Here is a 26,092-nt window from a genome sequence, read left to right on the forward strand (position 1 = left end):
AAAAGGAATATATTTTTTCTCTCTAGAAAATTAGGGTTAGTGTTATCATCTAATGGAGGCTCCCGTAAGCCTAGTTTTTCAAAGTCATTCATGGAGGTTTATGAGTGATTCCTAAAGGCAAAACAAGTATCAAGAAGATGGAGATCCAAGGAGAAGACATCTTGCTAAGGGATCTACAATAAGTGAGAACATTCACTTTAGAGGAATAATTTAAAGGTTTACTCAGACCTTTGATGTAAGTATTCAATATGTTAATTGAATGATACATCATATTTTATTTTTGCATAAAACTTGTCTCTATGTGATGAATCAAGATATGTGAATGAAAATCCCTCAAAAAGTTTTTAAAACTAGCATGTTTCCCAACATAAGCGACCCCCTTGGTCGCCTTGCCAAGGGCCGAGCCTACTCCCTCCCTCTTAAATATATTAGAGTAGTTTTTATTCTATGAATCCAAATGCATAAAAAATTATGTAGCTTAATTAAACAAATGCAAGTAATTTATTCTTGAGCCAAAAATACCAAAAAAAAAACATAATTAAAAAAGTTACCATGCAAGTAATTTTATACTATGACACAATTTTATTTTATTTATATGATATTATTTAATTTAATCCAAAAAGTATACTCAGTTAAATAAAGCGAGACAAAGAAAAATACAAAAATGTCCCTCAAGATTCTCTTTACAAAAAAAATAAAAAGAGATAAGTATAAATTGAAATTACTTAAAAGGACTTGTACAAAATTAGAGAGTAAAATCAAATGAAAAATAATGTAAAAAAATTAATAAATAAAAAATATATATGTCATTTAAAATATATATCTTTAAATCAAATAAATAATTTTTATTATTATCTCTATCTAAAAAATCAAATGAAATATAATGAAAAATATATATATTATATAAATTCAAGTGCCAGATTATATTCCTATGAATAATTATTGAATAGTAATATAAATAAATATAAAAATACTAAATATTTTTTGTACGGAATAAACTATTTTATTTTGTACAGACGACAAACTCTTAATGCTTGACCAAATATTTTATTATTAAAAATGTATATAATAGGTATAGACATTTAAGTGTGTGTATATTCATCTTATTGATATTTAATTTTTTTTTTTTTTTGGTAAATTAATATTTAATTATTTGATCATGTGAATATGGGAAAATAAACTATTATATAACATAATATGTAAATCACTTTTATGTTTTATAAAATATTATTGTATATTATATGCACACTGACACAACATCGAACACATGGTCATGCAGAGAATCTCTGATATGCACGGTGATATAATTAATTTTTTTTGAATAAAGATAAATTTAATTAATTTATTATTATTACTATTAAAGAAATAGAATTTATATACAGGAGAGGATAGTTAGAAATATACAGAAAATGAGAAGAAAATATATATACAAACAAAAATTATAGAAAATACATATATATATATATATATATATATATATATATATAGATTAGTTATAGAGAGAGAAATAATGAAATTGGAGTATTATATAATATATACATAGAAATAAGGGAGAAATTAATGAGATACAGTTTGGGAAGTCCAAAAGAATAGTATTAGTATTAAAAAAGCATTTTTTGGTCATATGACGGCACATGTCACTTTTTGGAGACATAAAACCCTTATTTACTTAATTTTTATACAGATGTGGGATTTAAATATAAAAAGTGTTATTTGCACACTTCTCAAATTATTGAGTTTTTTACATTCACAGGTAGTTTGAATCCGCAAACTATAAGAAAATTCACAAATTCTCAAAAATTATTGATAAAAGGTTGATTGAATATTCTGCAGTATATTATATTTATAATAAATAAAATCCCAAAACTTTAAAGGAAACTAATAACAAAAAATAAACTAATTGATTTAAGTAAACTAAAAATATAAAAAAAAACTACATAAAATAAAATTCTCCCTAAAAAAATATAAAATAAAAAACCTAATTAATAAGAATAATTAAATACGGTCAAACTGTCCTACATCATTAATCTACTTTAGTTTCAATATTCTTCAAATTTGTTGGCATCATTTTTCGAATTTGTTGCAATATTTATAGTTCATGTGAAGATTTTAATCAACAGTTCCCATATATGCTCTCTTCCGTTTCTCTTCATTAACCAGGGCTCAAATTACACAAGTCACAAACTCAATTATTTTAGAAAAAAATTCACAATATGTATCTCATACTGTATTTTTCTAACTATTCACTGCGTTTGGATAGGTAGGAAAGAAAATAAAAGAAATAATAGTAATAATTTATATTCATATTTGGATAGATATGGAAAAAAAAGAAAAGAAAAAAAAGAAAGAATAATTTTTCTTATTTGAATAACAAAGAGGAAAGAAAATAAAATAAAAGATAATAATCAAATTACCGTCCTATCATTTTCCACAAAGCAAGAGCATAAAGCAGATTTTGTGCAGCTTACTGTTTCTTTTCCTCTTTCCAATTATGAACTTAGATAACTTTTTTAGTATACGGCCATTGGTACCTTTATTTTTTATTTTTTTATTTTTTTTGCAAGATCAGATACCATATTTATATTTAATTTAGATTCGATTTAGATTCACAAAGTATCAAGAATATATTGTAAATTATACAATGTAAAATGTGGGGATATGCTTAATATATTGTACATATATAGTATATGTATACGTTACTGGAAAGGATATCAAACACGTTCCAAATAAAATTTTAAATATATATACAACAGGGACTTCCAAAGATGCATATAAAATTTTAAATATACATATATAGCAGGGACTCAAATATATATAGATGGTAAACTGGGATAACCTCTATTTTCTTTTACAGTATACAACAATGGAGAAGTATGATATAAAATTCCAAAGATGCATATAACAGGGATTTGAATGGAATAACAAATATGTGTATTGATTTGTGGAGGCTAATTTTTGTATTATTTAAATATCACAAAAATCGCTATGCTTTCTCTCCCTATCCTCTTTTTTTCTCCATTTAACCCACCAAAACACACTCATACCCTTTCATTTCTTTTCTTCTCTCCCCCTCCATCCAAATCATCCCATCCAAACACACCTAAGCACTCAACATTGACAGATGGGTAGGTTTAAGTTATTTCCACTGATATCAGTTTATCTTTAAATTATTATATTGTGGTAAAAAAGTCTACTAAAGTTACCTAGACCAAGAAAAAGAAAAAAAAAAAAACATGGAAAGAAGTATTATTATTATTATTGTTTTTATTATTAATTTCTTATAAATTATTCTAACTAAATGTGAAAAATAGTTCTAACTACCTTTTCTGTGAAACTTTAATATACTATTTTCTTTTTCTTTTTCTTTCTTCTTTCCATGTTTTTTTTTTTTTTCTTTTTCTTGGTCTAGGTAACTTTAGTAGACTTTTTTACCACAATATAAACTAAAGATAAACTGATATCAGTGGAGATAACTTAAACCTACCAATAATAATAATAATAATATATTATTATTATTATTATTATTATTATTAATATATTATTATTATTATTATTATTATTATTATTATTATTATTATTATATATTTTTTTCATATGTGAACCCAATACTTAGTAGGTTTTACTTTATATCTTTTAGTATTTTATGTTGTTGACCCATTATGATCTATAAGTATGTTTATTAATGGTTTAAAATATGAATTTTAATATTCATCTAAAATTACTATTTATATCATAGGTGAAAATTATTTAAATGAAATTTTTTAATAGTTTTAATTATCCAAAAATATAAATTATTACCTTTAGTCTTTAATCTTTATTCTTAGAATCCTATTGGTTGATAATAAATGTATAAGAGGACAACACATTTGGCTTTATAAATATTTGAAATTTCAATTACTCAAGTAAGTTGCAAATTAATTATTTGTAAAATATAATTTATTTTAAATTTTTTGTATAAAATAACTTTCGACTGCGTGAATTGCATGTGTCTTTTACTAGTGTCTATATATATAAATATATATATTCCGTATTTTTTATTTTTAATTATATATTTTTTTGGGTGGGTCTATACGTGGTTCTTGAGAACTTTTGATTTTTTTAGCACGCTTATAACTTATTGTTATTCAAAAGTTGTAGAAAAACAACTTTTTGAATAAAATTGAGCTTTGCTTATAAAACATTGTGATGAATTATGGCCTGTTTGGTATGCGTTTTGTTTTTGATATTTTTGTTTTGTTGGTCACTGTAGCAGTGAATGGTGAAAAAACGCGTTTGGTAAAAACTGTTTTATTTTGCACATTGCCAAAATGTTTTGTGATAGTGGTAAAAAATCGAAACACTAATTTGATATTTTTATATATTTTTGCATTGTAGCGTTTGGTATTGTAATGAGTAACAGGAAATTTTATTTTTTAAAAAACTCTTAAATGACATTTTTAAACTAACTAATATATTTTTTAAACTTGTATTACCTTTATACAAAATATGTTTTCATATTTTCGTTTTAAATATTTTTGAAAAAAATAAAGATTACCAAGTATGTTTTCAATTACTATTCAAAATACTCTATAATAAAATATTTATTTTGTTTGGTATTAAAACAAAATACGAAAAATAAAACGTTTATCGAACATGCCTTTAAGATGTGCATGGTACACAAAAAAGCAGATATTAGCTCTGTATCACTGTTTAACTATTAAAGTTTCACGTGCATGAAAGCATATAAACTTGACAAGATAGTGATAGATGTGTGTGTAATGGGCTCTGTTTTGTGGTGGCCATTGAATTAAACATATATGTCATCTATGTGTTCGAACGTCATAATTGCCACAAAAGGAATAAATTTGATTGAATACAAATTCACCCATTTTCTATCATCGTTTGCAGATTGCTTCCATACTTACTATTTTATTTTATTTTTTATTCGGCAAACAAGCAAATAATATAAAATCAAACAACATTACAGTCCAGCAACCAAAGGGAACCAACGGTATCATTCACAATGTCTTGATCTGTCCCTGTTGGGTATGTAACTCAGTGAATATAGTTATCATTTAATGAAGTAAACACAACATTAAATTACCAAGTCGACCCTAATAGATTATTTTACCCATTTTTGTTCTTAATATGATATGTTACATTAATTACATTGTGAACATGGTTACTGACAACCCAATGGATATAACTTTCATTTCGCATTTACCATGTTATTTTTATTCTTCTTTCTTATTATTATTATTATTTTTTATTTTGATAATAAACTCACAAACCTTTTCATGAGGAATTTATTTATTTGTTTTCCAGAACTCCTACGAAGAATTAAACATCCCTCGTTTCATTTTGAAAGGTAAAAAATTATCACTAAATTAGTCTTTGATGATTATATTTTTATAATATCATTCATCAATTTAAGATTTAAAAAAGCTATTTTTTTTTTACTCAACTTTTGATACTTTTATTGTCATAACTAAGAAATTACAAATGAAAAATGGACTGGGCTTCAATTTTAGATTCATTATGATCGCGAAAATAAAACAATTTAAATTCGGTTTGATCTTGGTTTAGTTGTTGGAATTAAAAAAAGAAAAAAGAAAAAAAAAAAAAAGGTTGTTTAATGAAGTTTCACATTTTATTGAAGCTAAAACTATTGTCTAGTTACTTTATGTTCAAATGATTTTAAAATATTAAATAGGGTTGAGTGCAAAAAACCCCCCCGAACTATAGGGGTTTTGCAACTAACCCCTCGGAAGTACAAGAAACCCCCCTGAACTTTCAATTTGTTGCAATTTGCCCACTCAGGCCACCTGAAAAGTAAAAAGACGATGCTGCCCTTCCTAAATTGAATTATTGACTTATTGAGGTGGCAAACACAAGAGATAACAAGCTCTGTAAAAACACACACACATATATATGCACTGTTCATCTTCTTCACAAGGCATCCATATGAACTCACCACTAGCCTGTCCCCGCTGGATCCATCAGTACAGTCGCTTGGGGAAGATCAGTTGCTACGCTTGGGGAATATATAGATAGAGAAAGCAAACTTGTAAAGTTTTTGACTTATCTATATATATAATTAGTATAATGACTTTTCAACTGTGGGGCCCACCTGAGATATAAGGGTCATTACAGACCCATTTAATTCCAATTTGCTTTCTCTCTCGAACAGCTTAAATCTCTCTCTCTCGCTGCTTCTGTTTTTTTTCTTTTCTTTTTTCTTTTTCAACTCCAATCCTTGATTTCTCTCTCAATTCTTGGCGGATTTAGGTGCCGTTTGAGGCAAAACGACGAGCACGACGAGCTCTACGTGCTAGTACCAGAAATTCCAGCTTTTGGTCCTCTTTGGCAGCTCGAATTTAAGGACCCATTTTAAGGGTTTTGTGCAATCTTGAGGTAGGGGCCCTTAACTCATGATGTTCTTGCTCTTTTGTGAATTATACCTCATAAATTGTTGAAAAGCATGCTTATATTTTGAATTAATTGTATTAAAAATGATGTAAGTGTTATATGTGAGGTTATGATTAAATGTGTTACTTGAGTTGTATGAGAACATGTTTATTTGACTAATTTCCTTGTCTGATAAATTGATTTACCATGCTTATATTGTTGTAAAACTTGTTAGAATGATATGGGATGGCATGTGTAATTTTCCTAGAGTACTTGTAATGTATGCACAATTGTATAATGTGAAAGCCTTCACTTCCATGGCATTAAGAACATGATGTACATGCATACCATGAAACATGATTGGGAAGATTGTTTTTGAAATGAAAATAGGGAGTTTTGGGGAAAAGTATTTTGATGAAAGTGTTTTTGGAATACCCGGTCGCCGCGGGGGTATCAAAGGGCCGGAGTGTTAATATAGCCTAGAGGGGACTAGGGAGTCGCCCTAGCGTGGTTGAGCTAGCTGGGCCCCATAATGACGCCGCGGGGTTACCAAGTGTCAGGGACACTAGCCAATCCTCCTCTCGTGTCGTTGCGGGGTCACCAAAGGGCGGGTTATATTAACAGTTTGAAAGTGATGGATTTTAAATGTGAAAACGGGGAGCGACATCGGCATGCATTCGCATTTCATGGCGTTGCATTGTTTGTACTTGAGTTTGATTGGAATGTTGTATTATCCCGATATTGTATGATCCCCATTCCCATTGACCTATTCTATGTTTGGATTCACGGGGACACAAGATGCGTGTCTTAAGTGTCACCTGCTGAGCTTTATGCTCACCTTACTATTTATATTATTTTTTTCAGGTCTTGGAAATGAACTAGTGGACGACAATCCACCTCAAGCTTGAAAGTTGTTAGAAGGTTGTTTGCTATTTTGTATTTTGACCGTTCTATGTATATTTGTAGTTGTGGAAATGTAACTAAGTTAGTATTCATGGCCTTGTAACTTAAGAACGAACTTATCTTTTGTTTGATGTAAATGAAACTAGTGGAATTATGGTATATGTTTCCATGAAATTGTATCATGTAGCGTTGTAAGACAGGGACTTTAAATATTAATCTTGTATTTTGGGACTGTAATTATGATAATTTAGATTATTTGGTGTGTGGATGTTCCACCATGAACGGAACTATGTTAAGGTATAATGAACGGATGAATGGGATGCTAGATGATTTTATGTGTTTTGTGTATTGGGACAGGTTGTTGAAGGCCCATTTTTAGGGGAGGTTATGTCGATTTTTTTTTTAAATTTTGGTATCAACTAGGGTCGTTACAAAACTGAAGATGTGTAGAGAGAGGGATGAAAAAAGGGATCACATGCAGAGATAGAGAGGATGAGAAAGGTCGACCAAGAGTGTTCATGACCAAAAGGGGCGCCAATCTGATTCTACAGGTTCAGTCTCTTGGGAACCTGGCTATTGTGTTGCCAATATGAAACTCACTCACCCAACCTCTTAATCCTCACCAAACTCAATGACCGGTGGCGCAAAGCCCGAGGACACGACCATGGAGCCGGGTCTTGATCCTACCCACAGTGAACAACGGACACGAAAGGCCTGAGACAACAATGATTCCGGTCACGAATGGCGGGCATGACGCTCCTTAAACCTAGTTCCACAACCACAGCGGCGACGACCATGAAACACAATCATCTGGTGTTTTAATCAATATGGTTTTGAGCAATAATATTGTACTACATCTATGATTGCTAGGTTTATCTCTCTAAAATTTTGCCCATCATCGTCGTCGGTGAGCTCGGCGGGCTGGTTCGGCGGTGGCTTCCACTTGAACAGATCGTCATTTCTACAATTGAAAGCTTCGTTGCTCGCGTACGGATCTGCCGCCGCCCATATTTGGTGCTCTGCTATCAGATCGGAATCCGACGCCACCGAGTAGCAGTTTTACGCCACCTTCGTTCCAAGGGGAGAACCAGAGTGTGTCGATGATGTTCATCAGATTGTACGGGGAGAACCCGAATATGACAGCGGGTCGGTGTGTAGTATAAATTGGGGGCGTTCATCAATCTAGAATGTAGTATAGAAACCCACTGCCACCACCCCCACCCCCACCCCCACCCCCACTCCCGCCACCACCATCACTTATCTCACCAACCACGATCCGGCCATCTCTCCATGGTCTTTAAAAATTAAACGACTCCTACTAAAATCATACACCTTGAAACCCCCAAAAATCCACCATCACCACCCTCACTTCCGCTGAAATCTGACAACTCTCCTCCTCTGGTGCCGCCGCGGGTGTATGGTGCTCGTTACAGTCATGATCGAAGAAGAATTGGACTTTTTGCAGATGGTGAACAATGATCTGTGTGTATACACACGCACACACACACACTCTACGTATATGGGCGTATGACTCAGCTGCGATGGGGAATTAAGGGCATTTTAGTACATGCGTCCAAGGGTAGTATGGTATTTTAAAATAAGTCAACCATTTTTAACGGTCAACATTCACCGGAACTTGGCCGGATGGGGTAATTTGCAACTTTTTTGCATAATTCAAGGGGTTTCTTGCATTTTTTGAAGTTCAGGGGGTTAGTTGGAAGTTTGCCCACAGTTCAGAAGAGTTTTTTGTACTTAACCCAATTAAATATTTAAAAAGACTCGAAAGAAAAAAAAAAAAAAAAAAGAAAATTTGGTCCCACCTCCTCATTTTGGAACGAAAGGGATAATGATAGATGCAAGCGGTACAGGACTAGTGTCTTGTGAGAGTCGAGCAGCCCAAAATTTTGTGGCTATTGGGCAGCCAGCAACAATTTGAAACACTCGATCAAGCTTATTTTATTTAATAATAATAAATATTACTACATTAATAAGAAACAAATCAATTCGTTGATAACACATTACTTTCCAAGGTTGCAAAAGATTGGCACCGATATTTTTTTCCTCCTATTACACATTAATGTTATCCCTCCCTTTCAGTTGCCTCCTCTACGTCTAGGGTTTTTATATGCTTCCCAAATTTTCCCAAATTTTGTAGTTGGTTCTATTTGCTTTGCATTTCAGAAGGACTTCATCAATACTGTCGTGGTGGTTTTCTTTGTTCCGAACTCAGATTAGTTACTACGATATAAGGTAACTTGAAGTGTTAATTCGCTTTGTTTGTTTACTGGGAAAAGGTCGGAATGAAAAAGAAAATGAAAGTCTGAATCGTGGGTTTTATGTCTTTTCGGTCATGAGAAAACAGAAACTTGTAGAAATAGGAGCACAGTTTAAATTTTCCGCACGACTTTGTGTGTGTGTGTAATGCGTTTCCCCCCTTTTCCTCACTACTATCGAATTTCACAGCGAGATTGAGCTATTTTTAGGTGTTTATATGCTGAAATTTGTTATCGATAGGGGTAATTGACTTCATGAGATTTTCAGATTCTAGGTCTGTTTTATAAGTATGTTTCAGGGTCTGGTAGTTTGTAATTTGTTCTATTTGTTGAAATCTTTATTCTTTTTACACACATATGCACATGTATATCCCTATATATCATTATTTATTGATTCTCTTTTGTTGTTAATCTTTCTAAGGCAAGTATATTTTCCAACCTGCTTGTTCTTGGCTCCGTAGTTTTGATTTAAAGCTGTGAACTTTAGTTGATGTATAGATTTTGGCAAACAACAGTTACTTCTTACAATTGTGACCATAATGTTCTGCCTTTGGTTGATTTGATTTGGAATTTCTTACTCATTATTTGTTGTCCTTGTTTTTTATAATTGACTGAATTCATTTGCAGTGCAAATTAATCATATGAGTGAAGTTTGATTAGATGGTATGGATGAAGGAATGAATGACGAAGTGAATACAATCAATGCCATTGATGGCACACACAGTGAAATCAAAGGGGGCGAGTACTCACTGAAAGCAGACCGTGCCAATGTGTTGGGATCACATGAGATGATTACTCCTGGTGAGGGTGAATGTCGAGAGAGCTCACCCCATGTATTTGGAATTATTTTGGAGAGCAAGAACATTGACCAAAGTGGTGCTTTTGAATATCCTCATACCAGGACTCGCCACATGGATGATACTGGTAATATGGTTGAAGAGTTGACATTAAGAAATTGTGATGATGGCAGCTTAGCTATAGTGGGCACCTCAAATAATAAAGATATGGCGCAGACTCGGCAGAACCAGTGGCAGCATCTATATCAGATAGCAGGTCGATCAGGAAGTGGGAGCTCATATGGAGATGCTGCCAACAAAGAAAATGGTCATGCCATGTCAACTGCCTGGGAGAATGCGGGACAAACAAATTTTACTGATTTTTGGGGTCAAAAATCACCAGATGATTTCAATGAAGTCACAGATTCACCAAATAACACAGGCAAAGCTGTCGCGAGCAATACTTTATTGTCTCCTGGGATTATCCGGACTAAAATTCTATCTAAATCTGGGTTTTGCAATTATTTTGTTAAAAATACGCTGAAGGGTAAGGGGGTCATATGCAGAGGTCTAGCTCGTGAAGGGTCTGCTGTCGAGTTCAGGGGACAGACTGATTCAAAGCCTGCTGGTTCTGCAGTCGTAGCTTCTGATGCACTGTTGAGTTCAAGTGCAAGAACTGTTATGACTCCTTCCTATGGTGTTCCTGGGCCTGGACGTGGTCTTCTTTTCAATGATTTTCATGATGGGGTAAATTTGAGAGAATGGCTAAAAGCTCGCCACAAAGTAAATAAAGTTGAGAGTTTGTATATATTTAGGCAGATTGTGGATCTGGTGAATTTCTCTCACTCTCAAGGAGTTGCCTTGCAAGACTTGCGTCCATCCCGCTTCAAGTTGTTGCCATCAACTCAGGTCATATACCTTGGATCATCCGTTGGAAAAGAAATGGTGGAAAATGTTAGGGATCTAGAGATTTTGCACCCGGGAAACGAGAAAAGGCCTTTAGAACAGGCTATGTACCACACTGGTAGTCAACATGCAAAGAAGCATAAATTTGGGGAGAACATAAGACGGTGGCCTCAGTTTTCTGCAAGATCTGACTTCAAATTAGCTACTGCTAACGATGCTGATGTCAATATTGCTTGTCCACAAGATTCCACTAATGAATTCAAAGAAGACTGTAACCTGAAAACGGAATATAAGGTTCTTGGCCACTCCAGCAGCCCTTATGGATATAATACATCCCAACGGCTTTTGACTTCTGTAGGTAATCCATTGGAAGAGAAATGGTATACTAGTCCGGAGGAGCTCAATGAGAGGAGCTGCACTTTTTCTTCAAATATCTACTGTCTGGGTGTTCTTATGTTTGAGGTACAAAAATGTTTTTCTAATTCTGTTTTGAACTTCTTTTTTTTTTCATTTTTTTTTTTTTTTTTTTTTCACAAGAACTTTCTTAGCGGGCTACTATATTTTTTCTTATACTAAATGGATACAGGTCTCAAACATGGAAACCCTAGTATAAGATAAAAAATGTAAATATGATTTTGCCCACACCATAATTTGTATGAGGCGTTCCAGTAGAATTATTGTTTAATGAAGCATCATGAGATTAAAATGCATGGCCATCAATTTTACCATGGTCTTAACTGAAACTAACTTTTTATTTATTATTATTATTGTTTGTTTAAGTGAAATAAGAAACTTTTATTGAACCACCCCCACCCCACGTAAACTGGACCATTGTTTGCTTGTTCTTGATGGATGATGAGTGGTTGAACTGGTACTTGACCAATAATCCTTTCTGTCAACTCCTTTTTGGGGAAATGAAATTGGCATTTTTTTGATAGAATAATATAAAGCGGTTTCGAGGGTTTATATGCCAAGTATGGTCAGCATTTATTTCATGGTTGGCTCATAACTCAGGTAAATTCTCCTTATTTTGAGGTATATTTTATTTATATATATATATATATATATATATATATATATATATATATATATATATATCTATCGCTTTCAGTGGACTTAAGCAGTAATCATTTTGAGGTAGAAAGGTTGGGATGATAGAATTTAGTCTGGCTGCAGCTGCAAGAAGAAGCTTTTAGAGTACTTATTCCAGGAAGGGGGGAGAAAAAAAGAAGAAGGTGAGGAGGCTTCTAGAGGAACTTTGAATTAGGACTTCAAGAGCAGCCTTAAATGGCTGAAAATTAAAGAGTTCAGTGGCTGAAAATTCAAATAACCAGGGCTGGAGTTTGAGGTTTGATAGTAGAATTCAAAATCAAGGAGAACGGATCTGAGATACTAGCAACCTATTGGAGTAACACCAATAAGCCTTGGCATCAGACCTAAAGGTCTCACACATCCATAATTTGTGTATCACTTGCAAGGAAATTTCATTAGACATTTGCTTATTCATTCATTCATTGATTCAACCGAGATTACACTCCATTCCTTTAGAGGATTTCTACTCATGCCTCTTAGACTTACAAGGAGCTCAACTCATGTCTTTTGGACCTACCTTGTAATTGAGGTAATTATTAGACTCACAACTCTTCCAGTTTTTAATTCACGACTTAGTAATATAAATAAAAGTAAATAAAAACCACCAAGCTCATAAATGTTGCAACTTGACCAAAGCTCCCAATTATTCAAAACTCCAAGCGGACCCCACTTCATCTTGCATATGTCAAATTAAGCCTTGAGTCCTAAAACCCTCCTTTCCATGCCTTTTATACACACTTAAAGGTTGCTTCCATCAATCTTCATCAATCCTCCCCGGTTTGGAAACACTCGACCTCGATGAGGAAAGGCATGAAACTGCTCATAAAGGGCAGGAAGGAGCTAAATGTTGGAACTCACTATTGGTAATTCAAGTACAATCGAAAAATGGATGTCCAAATGCATTTAATAAGGGACTGTTGATAACCAACTCCTCTTGTTGAAACAAGTTGGTGATCAACAATATATTGTATTTCCTCATTTAAATGTGGGGCTGGTGGATAGGATCATTGACATTTTTCAAATGGAAGGTGATATCTTCAACATTGAAGACTTTACTTATACCCATGTGTTGTGCTAGGTCAAGTACATAAGCATTGAAGTTAATTTTCTTAAGAACTTTGTATGGGCCAACACTACTTGGCTGAAGATCTCCATAAGCACCTTTAGGATAGCGCCCAGGTTTTATTTGCACCATAACCATGTCTTCTTCATTTAATTCAGCAAACTTCCTCCGAAAATCAGCTCGTGTTTTGTAACTTTCATTGGTAATTGCAATCTTCCTCCATACTTCAACATGAAGATCTCAAATATGCTTACTAAAAGCATCGGCTTCAGCACTGGGCATACCTCAATTGATAAAAGAACCATATCAATTGGCTTCCTAGGAAGTAAACTTATCACAATTTCAAAGAGTTTACTTCTAGTTGTCCTGTTTATGGAGCTATTCTATGTAACTTCAGCCATTGAAAGAATCTGGTCCCAACTAATAATAGGGTACCAACAAGGCAACAGAGCAAGTCGCTCAATCTGCAATTAATAACTTCCGTTTGGCCATCTATTTGTGGGTGAAAAGAAGAAGAAAATTAAAGTCTTGTATTTCGCAACTTTCATAATGTGTGCCAAAAGTAACTCATAAACTTCACATGATCGCATCTAAATCAGGAAAAATTGGTGTTTATTTATGTTATTTTTTTAATAACCTGACAATGCAAGAAAAACTGGTGTTAGGCAATCAATAAAGCTGGACAACCTCTTTTAAAAAAAGTGTGGCAATGTGGACATCATCAGAAGTCTCAGAACAAGGGATGAACCATTTTTTGAAAAACGACCACCCACAACAATGAATATAACATTATGTGCTCGACTAGTTCTAGACAACCCATGAATAAAGTCCATGCTTAGGTTTTGTCATGGTTCATGAGGGATAGGAAACGGTGTATATAAACCTGTGTTTTTCTTTCTTCCCTTAGATATTTGACAAGCGTAGCATGGAGCAACATTTTGGCCGCATCCTGTTTCAAACTTGGCCAATAAAAGCGATATTCCACCATTGCAATAGTCTTATCCCTTCCAAAATGACCTGCTTCCACACCAGCATGCAATTCCCACATTACATGTTCATGAAGAGATGTGCTAGGTAAACATAGTCGAGTTCCCTTAAAGAGAGAACCATCATGCAATGAATACACAGGATATTTACCCTGCTATCCAGCCATCAAATCAGCATGAGGAACCTCAAATGCTGAAAATTAAAGAGTTCAGTTACTGAAAATTCAAATAATCAGGGCTGAAGTTTGAGTTTTGGTAGTAGAGATGAAGAATTTAATATCAAGGAGAAAAGTTTTTAAATAGTAATAAACTATTGGAGTCACTCCAATGAGCCTAGCGATCACAGGTAAAGAAGAAGGTCTTAGAGCCCCGTAATTTCTGAATCACTCACAAAGTCACAAGGAAATTTCTTAAGACATTTGATTATTTATTCATTCTCTTTTTCGACTAAGATTACACTCCATCCCTTTATAGGATCTCTACTCATGCCTCTTAGACTTACATGGAGGTTAACTTGACTTTTAGACTAACCTTATAATTGAGTTAATAAATAAGACTCATAACTTTTCGAATTCTTAACTCTCAACTTAATAACATAAATAAAAGCAAATAATAACCAGCTTAATTGCATCATATCCATATGCCCACCAAGCTCATAAACGATGCAACTTGACCAAAACTCCCAATTATTTAAGACTCCAAATGGACCCCACATCATCTAGCACATTCCAAATTAAGGCTCGAGCCTTAGGATCCTCCTTTCCATGCCTTCTATGCATCTTAAACTACAAGTGGACCCCACATCATCTAGCATATGCCAAATTAAGGCTTGAACCTTAGAACTCTCCTTTGCATGCCTTCTATACACCTTTAAAGGCTGCTGCTACCGTTGATCTCTGTCGGACTCTTGTTTCTTTTCCTTGTGCTGAACTCGATAGAGATGGTTTGGTGGTTGTTTACTTTGGTTCCTGGTTAATTTGGTTTGGAAGGATCCTAAACATTTGAGAGATCTCTCCTTGGTAAACATGAATTGACTTGAACAAATAATAGGATTAAAAGGAGGTGGCTGACTGACCATACGTTGGTTTGTTAGTCAAATCACACTCAAACTCATACATTTATCTATTTACATATATTTAAATGTGTCCCAATCTTACATTGCATTGTTGATGGCTCCTTTCCGTGAAATGCGATTTGGTACCTTTCTGTCCCATCTAAAATTTCTACCTTCATCTATTCTGCTGTTCTGAAATGGATTCTTACCATTGATCTACTTAAAGGAGGAGGTGTTTTAATAATGATCAACAGGTTTTTATTATATTGTTATTTAGTTTGTTAATAGATTACATGTTCATCTATTTTGAGTTTGGCTTTGAAATTTGGTCCGACATTTGCTTTTAGCCTTTTAGTCTGGAGTATCATGGGTCCTTTTTGAATCTTTTTGGTTTTTTCCTCCTTCGATAAGGCTGTCTTCAGCTGGCACCTTGAAGCTTTTAGGCTCAAGGGCTAGACAATCTTTGAATGGTTGTTTATGTAGGTTTGTGCAGCCTATATAGGGAAATAGGTATATATTTTTTAATTTCAGAAGTCTATATAGGTAAAAATTGCTCCACTATAAAGGGGGAAGTGGGGGTGAGTGTACTTCTTGCCAAGGTATATATATATATATATATATATATATATATATATATATATATATATTCACGATCATTGTATACCAAGCATTGGAGGCAAAGTGGAAGGGTGAGTGTTAAAGTCCCCATAGAGGCAAAGTGGGGGTGTGAGTTTCTTGCCAAGATAAATAATTAAATAAATAAATAAAGGGGAAGAAATTTTTATCAGCAGCTATTAGGATCCCTCTTCGATAAAGAACGGAATTTCGTGGTCATTGTGATCTCACTCTCTTTCTATTCATGTTTCTCTTGCTTTCTTTTTCCTTTTGAATAGCTTTGTTATGATCGACCTTTTGTCTAAGATTAATTTTGATGCATGCAAGCACCCTTCATATTCCCTATTTCTGTACAGCTAGAAAAAAATAGCTATCTTGATTTTGTTGATAAATGTTAATTGCACTTTCTGTAACCTGTGAAAGAATTACTATCATTATTATTTATTTATTTCCAGTTTTTGGTTCTTCAATAGTTTTTGAGTTGACAGTGGTTGCCTCTTTGGACTTATGTGGTTGTTTCCTTCAGTTATTTGGTTCTTTTGACTATGGAAGGAAGCATGATGCTGCCATGTTAGATCTGCATCACAGGATTCTTCCTCCAAACTTCTTGTCAGAGAATCCCAAGGAAGCTGGATTCTGTCTTTGGCTTCTTCATCCTGCACCGTCATCACGCCCAACAGCAAGGTAATTTCCGCAATCTGTCCTACCTCTGGTTTTACCATTGATTAAATTCTTCTTAGGGAAAGCTATTCCTGGAGATCGAGGTCAATCATTGTGGTCATCAAAGTTCTTTCTTCTTCTTTGTATTATTGTGCTTTCGAATGTTACCTTCTCTTCTGGTGTGTATTTATCCTGGTAGGGCAATTGATTTTCTTGTCACCGCTACTTTATACCTTAGCTTAATCTACATTCTCTTGTAGTAGCATTACCTGTAGAGCTCTTCAAGATCATTGAGGGGAGGACTCTAGATCTTTATTTTCAGGATTGTGAAATTCCTTTTCTCATATACGAACAAAGAGAGAGAAAAATATGAAGGAAAAAAACAAAGGTATCTATGGTGGCAGACTGGCAGTGGAGATAATTGCAAATTATAACACATTTTCTTATTTTTATTTTAACACTTGATTTTGATTCTCAAGAAAGCTAGTCTACCATTGAATAAGACCAGAATTAAAAGAAAAACATAATCTGATTGGGCTGTTTTATGGAATAATTGAACTGTCGAATAAAACCAATGAACGTTCAAGTCCCTCTTCTTGTAATGCGCCCCATATAGTGTATCATGTTTTCGGTAATTTTTTCATGTGAGCTTGAGATTTGGGACTCACCATTAAACAGGTCCAGCTTATTGATAGCCTTGTATATTTACACATATTGGAACCAATATTTGATCTAAATCAATCTAATCAAATGGAGCTAACTTTTGAATATAAAGATTATTGCTCAGTGCATTGGTAAAAGCTTGAGCTCATCAGAGTATGGATGCAGGTTTGAGTCTCATCTGTCTCTAGTGTTTCCCTCCTAGCACCTTGCTTAGGCACCACTTAAGTGCACTCTCTTTTAGCCAATTTTGGAACTATTGCTTTGTAACTCATGACCGTCAGATGATTTCACTTGATATATCTTTTTATTACTACACACTAAGCAAATGAAATAATATGTTTTCTACTAAAAAGCTCTTCATCCTCTTCTAAATCTTTTTTTTTTTTTTTTTTTTCAAATTAATTTTTTTATTTTATTTTTTATTTTAAAAAACAACTTGGGTCGCGTTAGTAATATAAAAAGGTAGTTTTGTAATCTTGTCGTACCGCCATTCAATATTAATATCAAGATACCATGCTACCATTCAATCTTAATATCAAAATATTCATCAAATTTTTTTTTCTTTATTGTGAATAGAACATTGGTCTTTTACATATTAGACCTCTATATCAACTTACACTGCAATGTAATATTCTTGGTTTGTGATCATTGGTCCATAACAGGGACATCCTGCTATCTGATGTTATAAGTGGAGCAAAGGAATCATGTGGAGAGGAGTTGTCATCATCTATTCACCAAGATGATGCTGAATCAGAATTATTATTGCATTTCCTTACATCACTGGAAGAGCAAAAGCAGAAGGATGCCTCAAAGTTAGTGGAAGAAATTAAATGCTTAGAAGCAGATATTGAAGAGGTTGAGAGACGGCAGACAAAAAAATCTTTGGTTTTTTCTTGCTCATCTAAGGAGTCTCTCAGTGCAAGGGGAAACAGATTCTTTGGAAAAGAATATTCAAGTTCTGAGGTGCACTCTAAATTATTCCCTGTACCATACAATGAATTGAGCTTGATGAGGAATATCAGTCAGCTTGAAAGTGCTTACTTCTCCATGAGATCCAATATTCAGTCTTCTGATAATGCTGTGGCATCTTGCACAAATAAGGATATATTGACGTATCGGCAAAATCGGTTTCGGGCACAGGAGGATGAAGAGAAACACAAATCCTCTGATCGCCTAGGAGACATCTTCAATGGCTTTTGCAAGTATGCTCGTTATAGTAAGTTTGAAGTGAATGGAATATTGAGGAATGGAGATTTTAATAGTTCGACAAATGTAATCTGTTCTTTGAGTTTTGACCGGGATGAGGACTATTTTGCTACTGCTGGGGTATCAAAGAAAATAAAGATATATGAGTTCAATGCACTTCTTAATGACTCAGTTGATATTCATTATCCGGTAATTGAGATGCCCAACAAATCAAAGCTTAGCTGCATTTGCTGGAATAATTATATTGCAAACTATCTGGCTTCAACTGACTATGATGGTGTGGTCAAGGTGTGTATTCTTTGCACATTATAGAATTATTCTACCATAAAAGGAAACAAGAAAAAAAAAATTGCCTGAAATTTAGTGGACCAACCCCTAGATGGGTTGGGCAACTTCATTCTTTGTGTGGCATACATGCAAATATTCTTGCACAACTATTACAAATCGAATGGATAACACACATCTGCATTAGATTTTAAGGCACATAGGATTAATTGTTTCAGTGTCTAATTATTTTTGTTTGGAGGTGGCAACAGTATTTGGATTATTGTATTTTTATTTTATTGCCAGACAGACACATCAGAGACTTCATTGGGGCAAATTAAACTGAGCCTTCAATTCCTTCCAATTTTGATTTTTTCTTTCTTTTTTCAATCTTTTAAAAAATTAAAAATAGTCATTGTTAGAGGATGACAGACACGCGAGAGGTTTCAGCTTCTCCGGCAATGACTGTTGCGAGATTTCAACTTAAAATCTGATCAGTGAGCCACTAGAATAATGTCATAGTTGTTCATGTGTTTCTCGTGCATGGAATAGATTTAGGGCATATTTGTCTTTTTACAAAAGCTTCTTTGATGTGTCTAGTTCATGGACATCACTGACAGGAGAAGTCAGTGTTATTTTGAAACCAAGAAGGGAGGTCCCTGTAATATTGACAAAACTCAGGGGAGGCAAGTGTAATTTGCTCTTTCTTTTTTCACTGAAACTTTTAAAGATATTGGCCTACGTGTCATGATATCTTTATAATTTTTATTAGAAACAAAGAGAATAGTTGAGGTTTCCTTATTCCTTTAAACTTTTTGCATAGTTGTGTTAATGGAAGCAACTTAGCATTTGTTAGAATATACCTGATTGAATCACTACAATCAAGAGTTATATTATAGGGAACATCTCACCTTTTAGAAGTCTTGTTTTTGACAGAAATTTTTAAAGATATTGGTCCATAGCTTAGAAATTTGAACATGAATAGTTTAAGGTTTTGTATATTCAAATTTGGATGATGCATCTATATACATCCAAAAATACATATATATTTGGGTAAAGTGCAATAAACCCCCCTTAACTATACCCTAATGAGCAAAAAACCCCCCTAAATTTCTAAAGTAGCATAAAACCCCCTTGAAGTATGTTGTTTGGTTGCACTTTACCCAATCCAGCAACCGGTTGATGGATTTCTAACATATGGCTGGCACATGATAGCCCATATTTATCTAAATGACCATAGAGCCCTTATGGAATGTAAAAGACCATAATACCCTTTAAATACATTTGGACCCAACTAGTATCCAATCAAGCCCTAACATTTTGTCCTCCTTCCTCATCGATCTGTGGAGTATATCTCTATCTACCTATATATGTATACATCTATATATATATATATTGTATGTTTTACAGAGATGAGTTCCTCTGTAGCTGTCTATATAAGTTTACATCATTTAATTTTGTTTAATGGAACCTCTTTCTCTCTCTCTCTCTCTATATATATATATATATATATATATATATATATAGGTCGTGTGCGCATGCCCGTCCATATTCATGGCAAGTTTTCATCTGGAAGATGAGAAATTCGATTTCAACAATAACAGAACTGATTCTCAACCCCAATCCCAAGCAAACCCAATCGCAAATTTTAACCCCAATCACAAGCAAACCCAATCGCAAAGAACTGATTTGTAAAACCCAACCACCGCCGCATTTCTTCCTCAAGGCTGAGCCCTCGCCGGTCCATCACCGCCGCTGCACCACCCGCCATCCACACAGCCGACATCATCTAAAGCCGAAACCGCCGAGGCTGTCTTCATCCTCTCCACCGTCCAAAGCCTCCTTGCTCGTCGCCACCGCGAGTCGTTCATGGCTGAGTCAGCTGAGCCCTTCACTTGCCTCGCCGTCATAGCCAGGCCGTCTCCACCTCACTGTCACAGCCAGCCCATCTCCACCTCGCCATCATAGCCAGCTTGTCTCCATCAAGCCGCCACAGCCAAGCTCGTCACCGCCTTGCCCGCCGTTCTGTCAATTGCCGGTTTCGTCGTCGCCTTTTCAATTTGGGGGTTCATCGCGTTTCAATTTGGCGGCTTGGACAGGGACCAGTTAGAGAGAGAGAGGGTATTAAGAAGTGACCTAGTTAAGGATAAAGAAAAGAAAAGGAAAAATAATAATAAAGTCATCAGCCAATAGGCTGCTGACACGTGTCCTCCATGTATTCTATTTTCCTCACTGTGATGTGGCACTGTTTTATGGAGGGGTAAATTAGACTTTTCAAATTTCCGGTAGCTAGAAATGACCTGAAGAACACTCCCTGTCCTAAGACTACACCAAGACCATAGTTGAGGGAGGTTATTTGTAGTTGAGGGGGGTTAGTTGCACTTAGGGTATAGTTGAAGGGGGTTTATTGCACTTTACCCTATATATTTTATGTAGTTCGTAACTTAGTTATTATACTTGTGCTAGATGCCCCTTCCCCTTTCCAATCCCACCCACGCAACAACAAATAAGTCATGTGCTTGACATAGCAACTATTGCTATTAATATATACTAATTTTCCCCTCAGTGATCATTATATAATTTTCTTGAGTTTTTCCAGTTATGGGATGCGGGAACTGGTCAAGGTTTTTCTCAATACATTGAGCATCAGAAAAGGGCTTGGTCTGTTGACTTCTCTCACGTGGATCCCAGAAAATTTGCCAGTGGAAGTGATGATTGTTCTGTGAAAATCTGGAACATCAATGAGGTATGCTCGCATTCTCTTCATATTTTAAATTTGGTGGCTCAAAAAAGTGATTTTCTATAAGACCAGAGTTGCAATTGAACTTTAATTATTTAGTTTATTCTTTCGTAAAGATCTTTTTTTGATAAGTTAGTTATCACAAATATCAACTTCATCACTTACCCAAAAGATAAATTATATCAGCTTCATCACTCGTTACTAGAATTTTGATACTTTGGTAAAAATGTGGTTTGCTCTCCTACTCTCTTTTATTTTTATTTTTTAAAAAACTTTATTGTAAATCTTTCACATAGGTGGCAACTAACATTATTTGATGTGCTGTGCGGTGTCGGACACACGTCTGACGCAACGCCTGGGACATGGCTGGTTATGTATCCGACACGGCTAGTAGCGTTCACATTTTTAAATGATTATTCTTTTGAGACGGACACGACAAGGACACAGCCCGCATACACCATTGGACTGAACTTCAATTTTAAAATATAATGGGGAAAAAATGTAAAAAAAAAATAAAAATTAGGCTTAAAATCCCAACAACAAAACAAGCGCATTCATTTATTTTGTTTGTTCTTTTCTTGAAACTTTGTTCCCACTTCTCATGTCAAAATGTAAACCAAATCATTGAGAGAGAAAGTGAGAAGAAGAAAAGGAGGAGAAATAGAAGAATAGAATAAAAAGTTGAGACATCCCCTAGAATGGGTATGAAATTATTAAGAAATCGGAACAAGTTAATTTTTATGTATAATAATATATTTTTATTTATGTATTTTTTTGACATATCCTTGCTGTATCCGTGTCCTATTTTTTTGAGATTTGTGGTATTGCCGTGTCCATATCGTGTCATACCCATGTCCAGTGTTGGTGTCGGTGCGTCCTAGGTTTTCTCCATCTCAGCCTTTATGTCAGTGCTCTTTTCATTCTGTCTCTGGCCACTGCTTAGAGTCCAGTGAGGTTTTACATGTTGACATTTAAAAAGTCCATTTATTTATTATTTTATTATTCTTTTTATGCAGAAGAACAGTTTATGCACTATCAGGAACATTGCAAATGTCTGCTGTGTTCAGTTCTCGGCTCACTCCAGCCATTTGCTAGCCTTTGGATCTGCGGATTACAAAACCTATTGCTATGATCTGCGGAATGTTTCCACCCCTTGGTGTATATTGGCTGGCCATGAAAAAGCTGTTAGCTTTGTGAAATTTTTGGACTCTGAAACTCTTGTTTCTGCATCCACTGACAACACGCTAAAAATTTGGGACCTCAATAAAACCAGCTCCAGCGGTTTATCAACATCTGCTTGCATCTCAACCCTTAGAGGGCATACCAATGAAAAGGTTGGTTTCTCCTCTTCCATGTTAGAATCTGCATCATATTTTAATTATGAATGGAAAGAATTTATTTTTCTACTGAATGCAGTATTACCTGGTCTTCACTGTTCTTATTGCTTTAACTTTGTGCTCTTTTTCCCTCAGAACTTCGTTGGTTTATCTGTAGCTGATGGATACATAGCATGTGGTTCAGAGACGAATGAGGTACGGGTTTATTTCTGATATCACATTATCTATTATACGCACAATCTGCATAGCTAAATAACCGCCACCTCATTGAAAGAATATAAAGCTGGAATATAACGGAGATGTCAAACTGTGAGAAGTTTTCAATCTTTGAAGTAGAATAGAGCCTTGAGGAAGGGAATTAAGGTTGCCCTATGATGGGTTCAACCGTACGTCATGCTGGAAAGGTCCCAAGGAGTCTGTGATGGTGGAGGAAAGATAGGGGAGAAGGTATGTGCGGCCATCTAAAGCCTTTGAGTGGGCTTTTCCCTAGATAAAGTGGACCTCCTTATTTTGAGAGTGGAAATGATATTTGTTACTAAGTCATACATGCGAGACACATGCACATGTAAAAGACAATCAATGAGATGGGATATGTCCAATGTGTTGTCACTCCAGAAAGTGATTTTCCACTATTCCCTTTTTATACTCTCCTCGAGTATATAAATACGTACTGGCCAGTATTGGAAGCTTGCAGATGTGGAGAAAATGGGCCAATACTTGTGTTGGAGCCAAGAACTTTTTCTAGGGGCGGGAGAACCGAAGAAGGGGGGTTTCTTCCCTTACCGGGCCTCATGTGACGCCTTCCTTGGCCAATATCCGTGTTTTCGCCCAATAATCAACACTTCCCTCTTGGGAGATTGAAGACCTCACAGGTGACATGTCAGGCCTATGACACATTTGACATAGATGGACCCTGTACCTATACCATTCCTTCAATTAAAGTTGGGCTAGGGCTTTAAATTATAGGGTTTACTATCGATAAGGTAAGAGATTCAGGCTGAAGATGGATATATGCTTGAATAGGCCAAGGTTTAAGTTTGATTTTGGTTTGAAATTGAAGAATGCAACTTGCTGCCATATCATACATACTATATTTAAAATGCAAAAAATTTCTATTTACTTTTAAAATGGACAAACTTTTCACTGGTGTGAAATGAATCTCATAACCATGAATAACATAGATCATAACTGAACAGGGAAGAAAGAAGAACAATACTTTCTCAATGAATAAATATGGGTGTGTAATGTGGATATTCTGCATTGCAGAGTTGGATTAATTCTTGATTTCTGGGAATTACAATTCGTCCACATTTTTTACTATATTGTATTTTTTCTTTCTTTTCTTTTTTGAAACTTACTTTTTTGCATTGGTCTGTTTCACTTCAGGTGTATGCTTATTATAAATCTCTGCCTATGCCAATAACTTCCTACAAATTTGGCTCCATCGATCCTATGTCTGGTAGGGAGACTGATAATGACAATGGGCAGTTTGTTTCAAGTGTCTGCTGGAGGCAGAAGTCAAGAATGGCTGTTGCTGCCAATTCCAGTGGGTGTATAAAAGTGTTGCGAATGGTTTAAGATAAAGGTAATCCTGTGAGATCAATCCGGTGTTGCTGTCTTGTGTGATGACTTCTCCAGCTTGACGGTCCCAGAGAGTTTTTCTTCAGGCCGCATTCTTCAATCAGGGCTGTAAGTTTCTATCCAAAAGAAAAAAGAAACAAAAAGAACTCTCAAATTTTGAGGAGATCTCAAGTTTTAACCAATGTGAGAGATGATGAAAGGGCTCAAGCTCCTGGATTTCATATGGTGCAGCTTTTTGGCGCTGAATAGTGGGTTTGGGTCTGACGGAAGCCAGCAGTAGCTGTGAGACTCATTCCAGATCTACATCCGAAATGAAGCCAGCAGTACCTGTGAGAAGTAACTCTAGATCATAGACTTGATAACACGACACTGTCACAGGAAATTACTTGCTTGAAAAGTGCAAGATCAAATTGCTTTAGTTAAAAGATGCCTCAATAGCTGCCTGCTTGGAGTTTGGAAGGATGCAATCCAGATCAATATGAACATCAAGGCAGGCATCACCATCGTCATTCTTGGTCCGGTATGGCAGGGATAAAACTTGAATTGTTGAGCAGTAAGAAGCAACTCTTCGATTGAAACTCGAGATCATTGTATTTTGGTGGGTCCGTGGATCTGGTTTCGGCAAAGTTCCTCCCAAGTCATTTGGACAAGGTTGCAAGTTTTAAATGAAGGAACTGCATTTGTTACTGAGTAGTTTGTTTAAATAGCAACATTAACGTTCAAGGTGTTTGTGTAAATGAGACAACTTGCAGGCTTTGAACACCTAGATATATTCATAGAAAGCCCCTTTACAGACAAATTATGAAGCATAAAAGTGCCTATATTATCATTCTAAACTAGGATCAGCTATTGTATTTTTTATTTTTTCCATTGTGAATGTATAAAATTTTTGCTTGTAAAGCCCTCTTGAGCTAAGAATCTTGTTTCATCATTCTCCATGAAAGTCATAAATTAACTGAACGGTATTGTATTATATGTTTTCGGTTTTCTTTTCGTCAGTGCACATCACAGTACTTATTTTCCAGCTTTCAATCACCTTTAGACAAAGCAGAACCTCAAGATAGAAACGAAAGATCGGTGGGGTAGTCTTGTGCCGGTAGCTTCAGTGGTGGCTGCCTCCGTCATAGGAGGGCGGAGAACTCAAAAGAGAAATAAGAAAAAAGAGAACTAAAAGAGAACTATAAACGATGATGTCTTTCAATGTATCATGTTTTGTTTAATTTGGTTTATACAAGAAAAATCCGTTGTGAATTTCGTATCAGTGTAATCTTGTATAAATTTTCTTTTTTTCATCGTCTTATTTCTTATTATACACCATGTTTATTTTTTAAAAATTATTTTTAATTACTTCGTAAATTTTGTTCTGACTTTTATTCCGCTTGAACGAAAGTAATTTACTCCAATTTTAATTTAAGAAAAAATCCTTGTGTGGCTGGTCTCAGATGAATAGAATTCAGCATCTCATTCGTAGAGGGGTTTTTGACCAATGATTCCATCCTATGGGTTATGTTATCATCCCTGCATTGGATTGAATGACTTGGAAAATGAATTTCCATGGACCCAAACAAACCAAGTGGGACGAGAGG

At 34.9% G+C, this 26,092-nt stretch overlaps 1 protein-coding gene across 2 annotated transcripts; it reads left to right on the forward strand.

Moving 5' to 3' along the window:
- Positions 1-9,282: 9,282 nt before the first annotated feature.
- LOC132308236 (protein SPA1-RELATED 2) lies at positions 9,283-25,481 on the forward strand. Of its 2 annotated transcripts, XM_059806256.1 has the most exons (8): positions 9,285-9,540; positions 10,191-11,707; positions 16,582-16,739; positions 18,041-18,872; positions 21,448-21,594; positions 22,605-22,922; positions 23,061-23,120; positions 24,312-25,481. In XM_059806256.1, exons 2-8 carry the CDS (start codon positions 10,229-10,231, stop codon positions 24,501-24,503), a joined length of 3,186 nt encoding a protein of 1,061 aa, XP_059662239.1. In that variant the 5' UTR covers positions 9,285-9,540; positions 10,191-10,228; the 3' UTR covers positions 24,504-25,481. The 2 variants fall into 2 exon arrangements, with proteins under 2 accessions (XP_059662238.1, XP_059662239.1); XM_059806255.1 differs by having other exon boundaries at positions 9,283-9,540; positions 22,605-23,120.
- The last annotated feature ends 611 nt before the right edge of the window (positions 25,482-26,092 follow it).

This window comes from Cornus florida, unplaced genomic scaffold (genome assembly GCF_030987335.1).
Source record: "Cornus florida cultivar Cherokee Brave unplaced genomic scaffold, ASM3098733v1 CherokeeBrave_3.0.0_Hap2_Chr05, whole genome shotgun sequence".
In the NCBI taxonomy this organism is placed as follows: Eukaryota; Viridiplantae; Streptophyta; class Magnoliopsida; order Cornales; family Cornaceae; genus Cornus; species Cornus florida.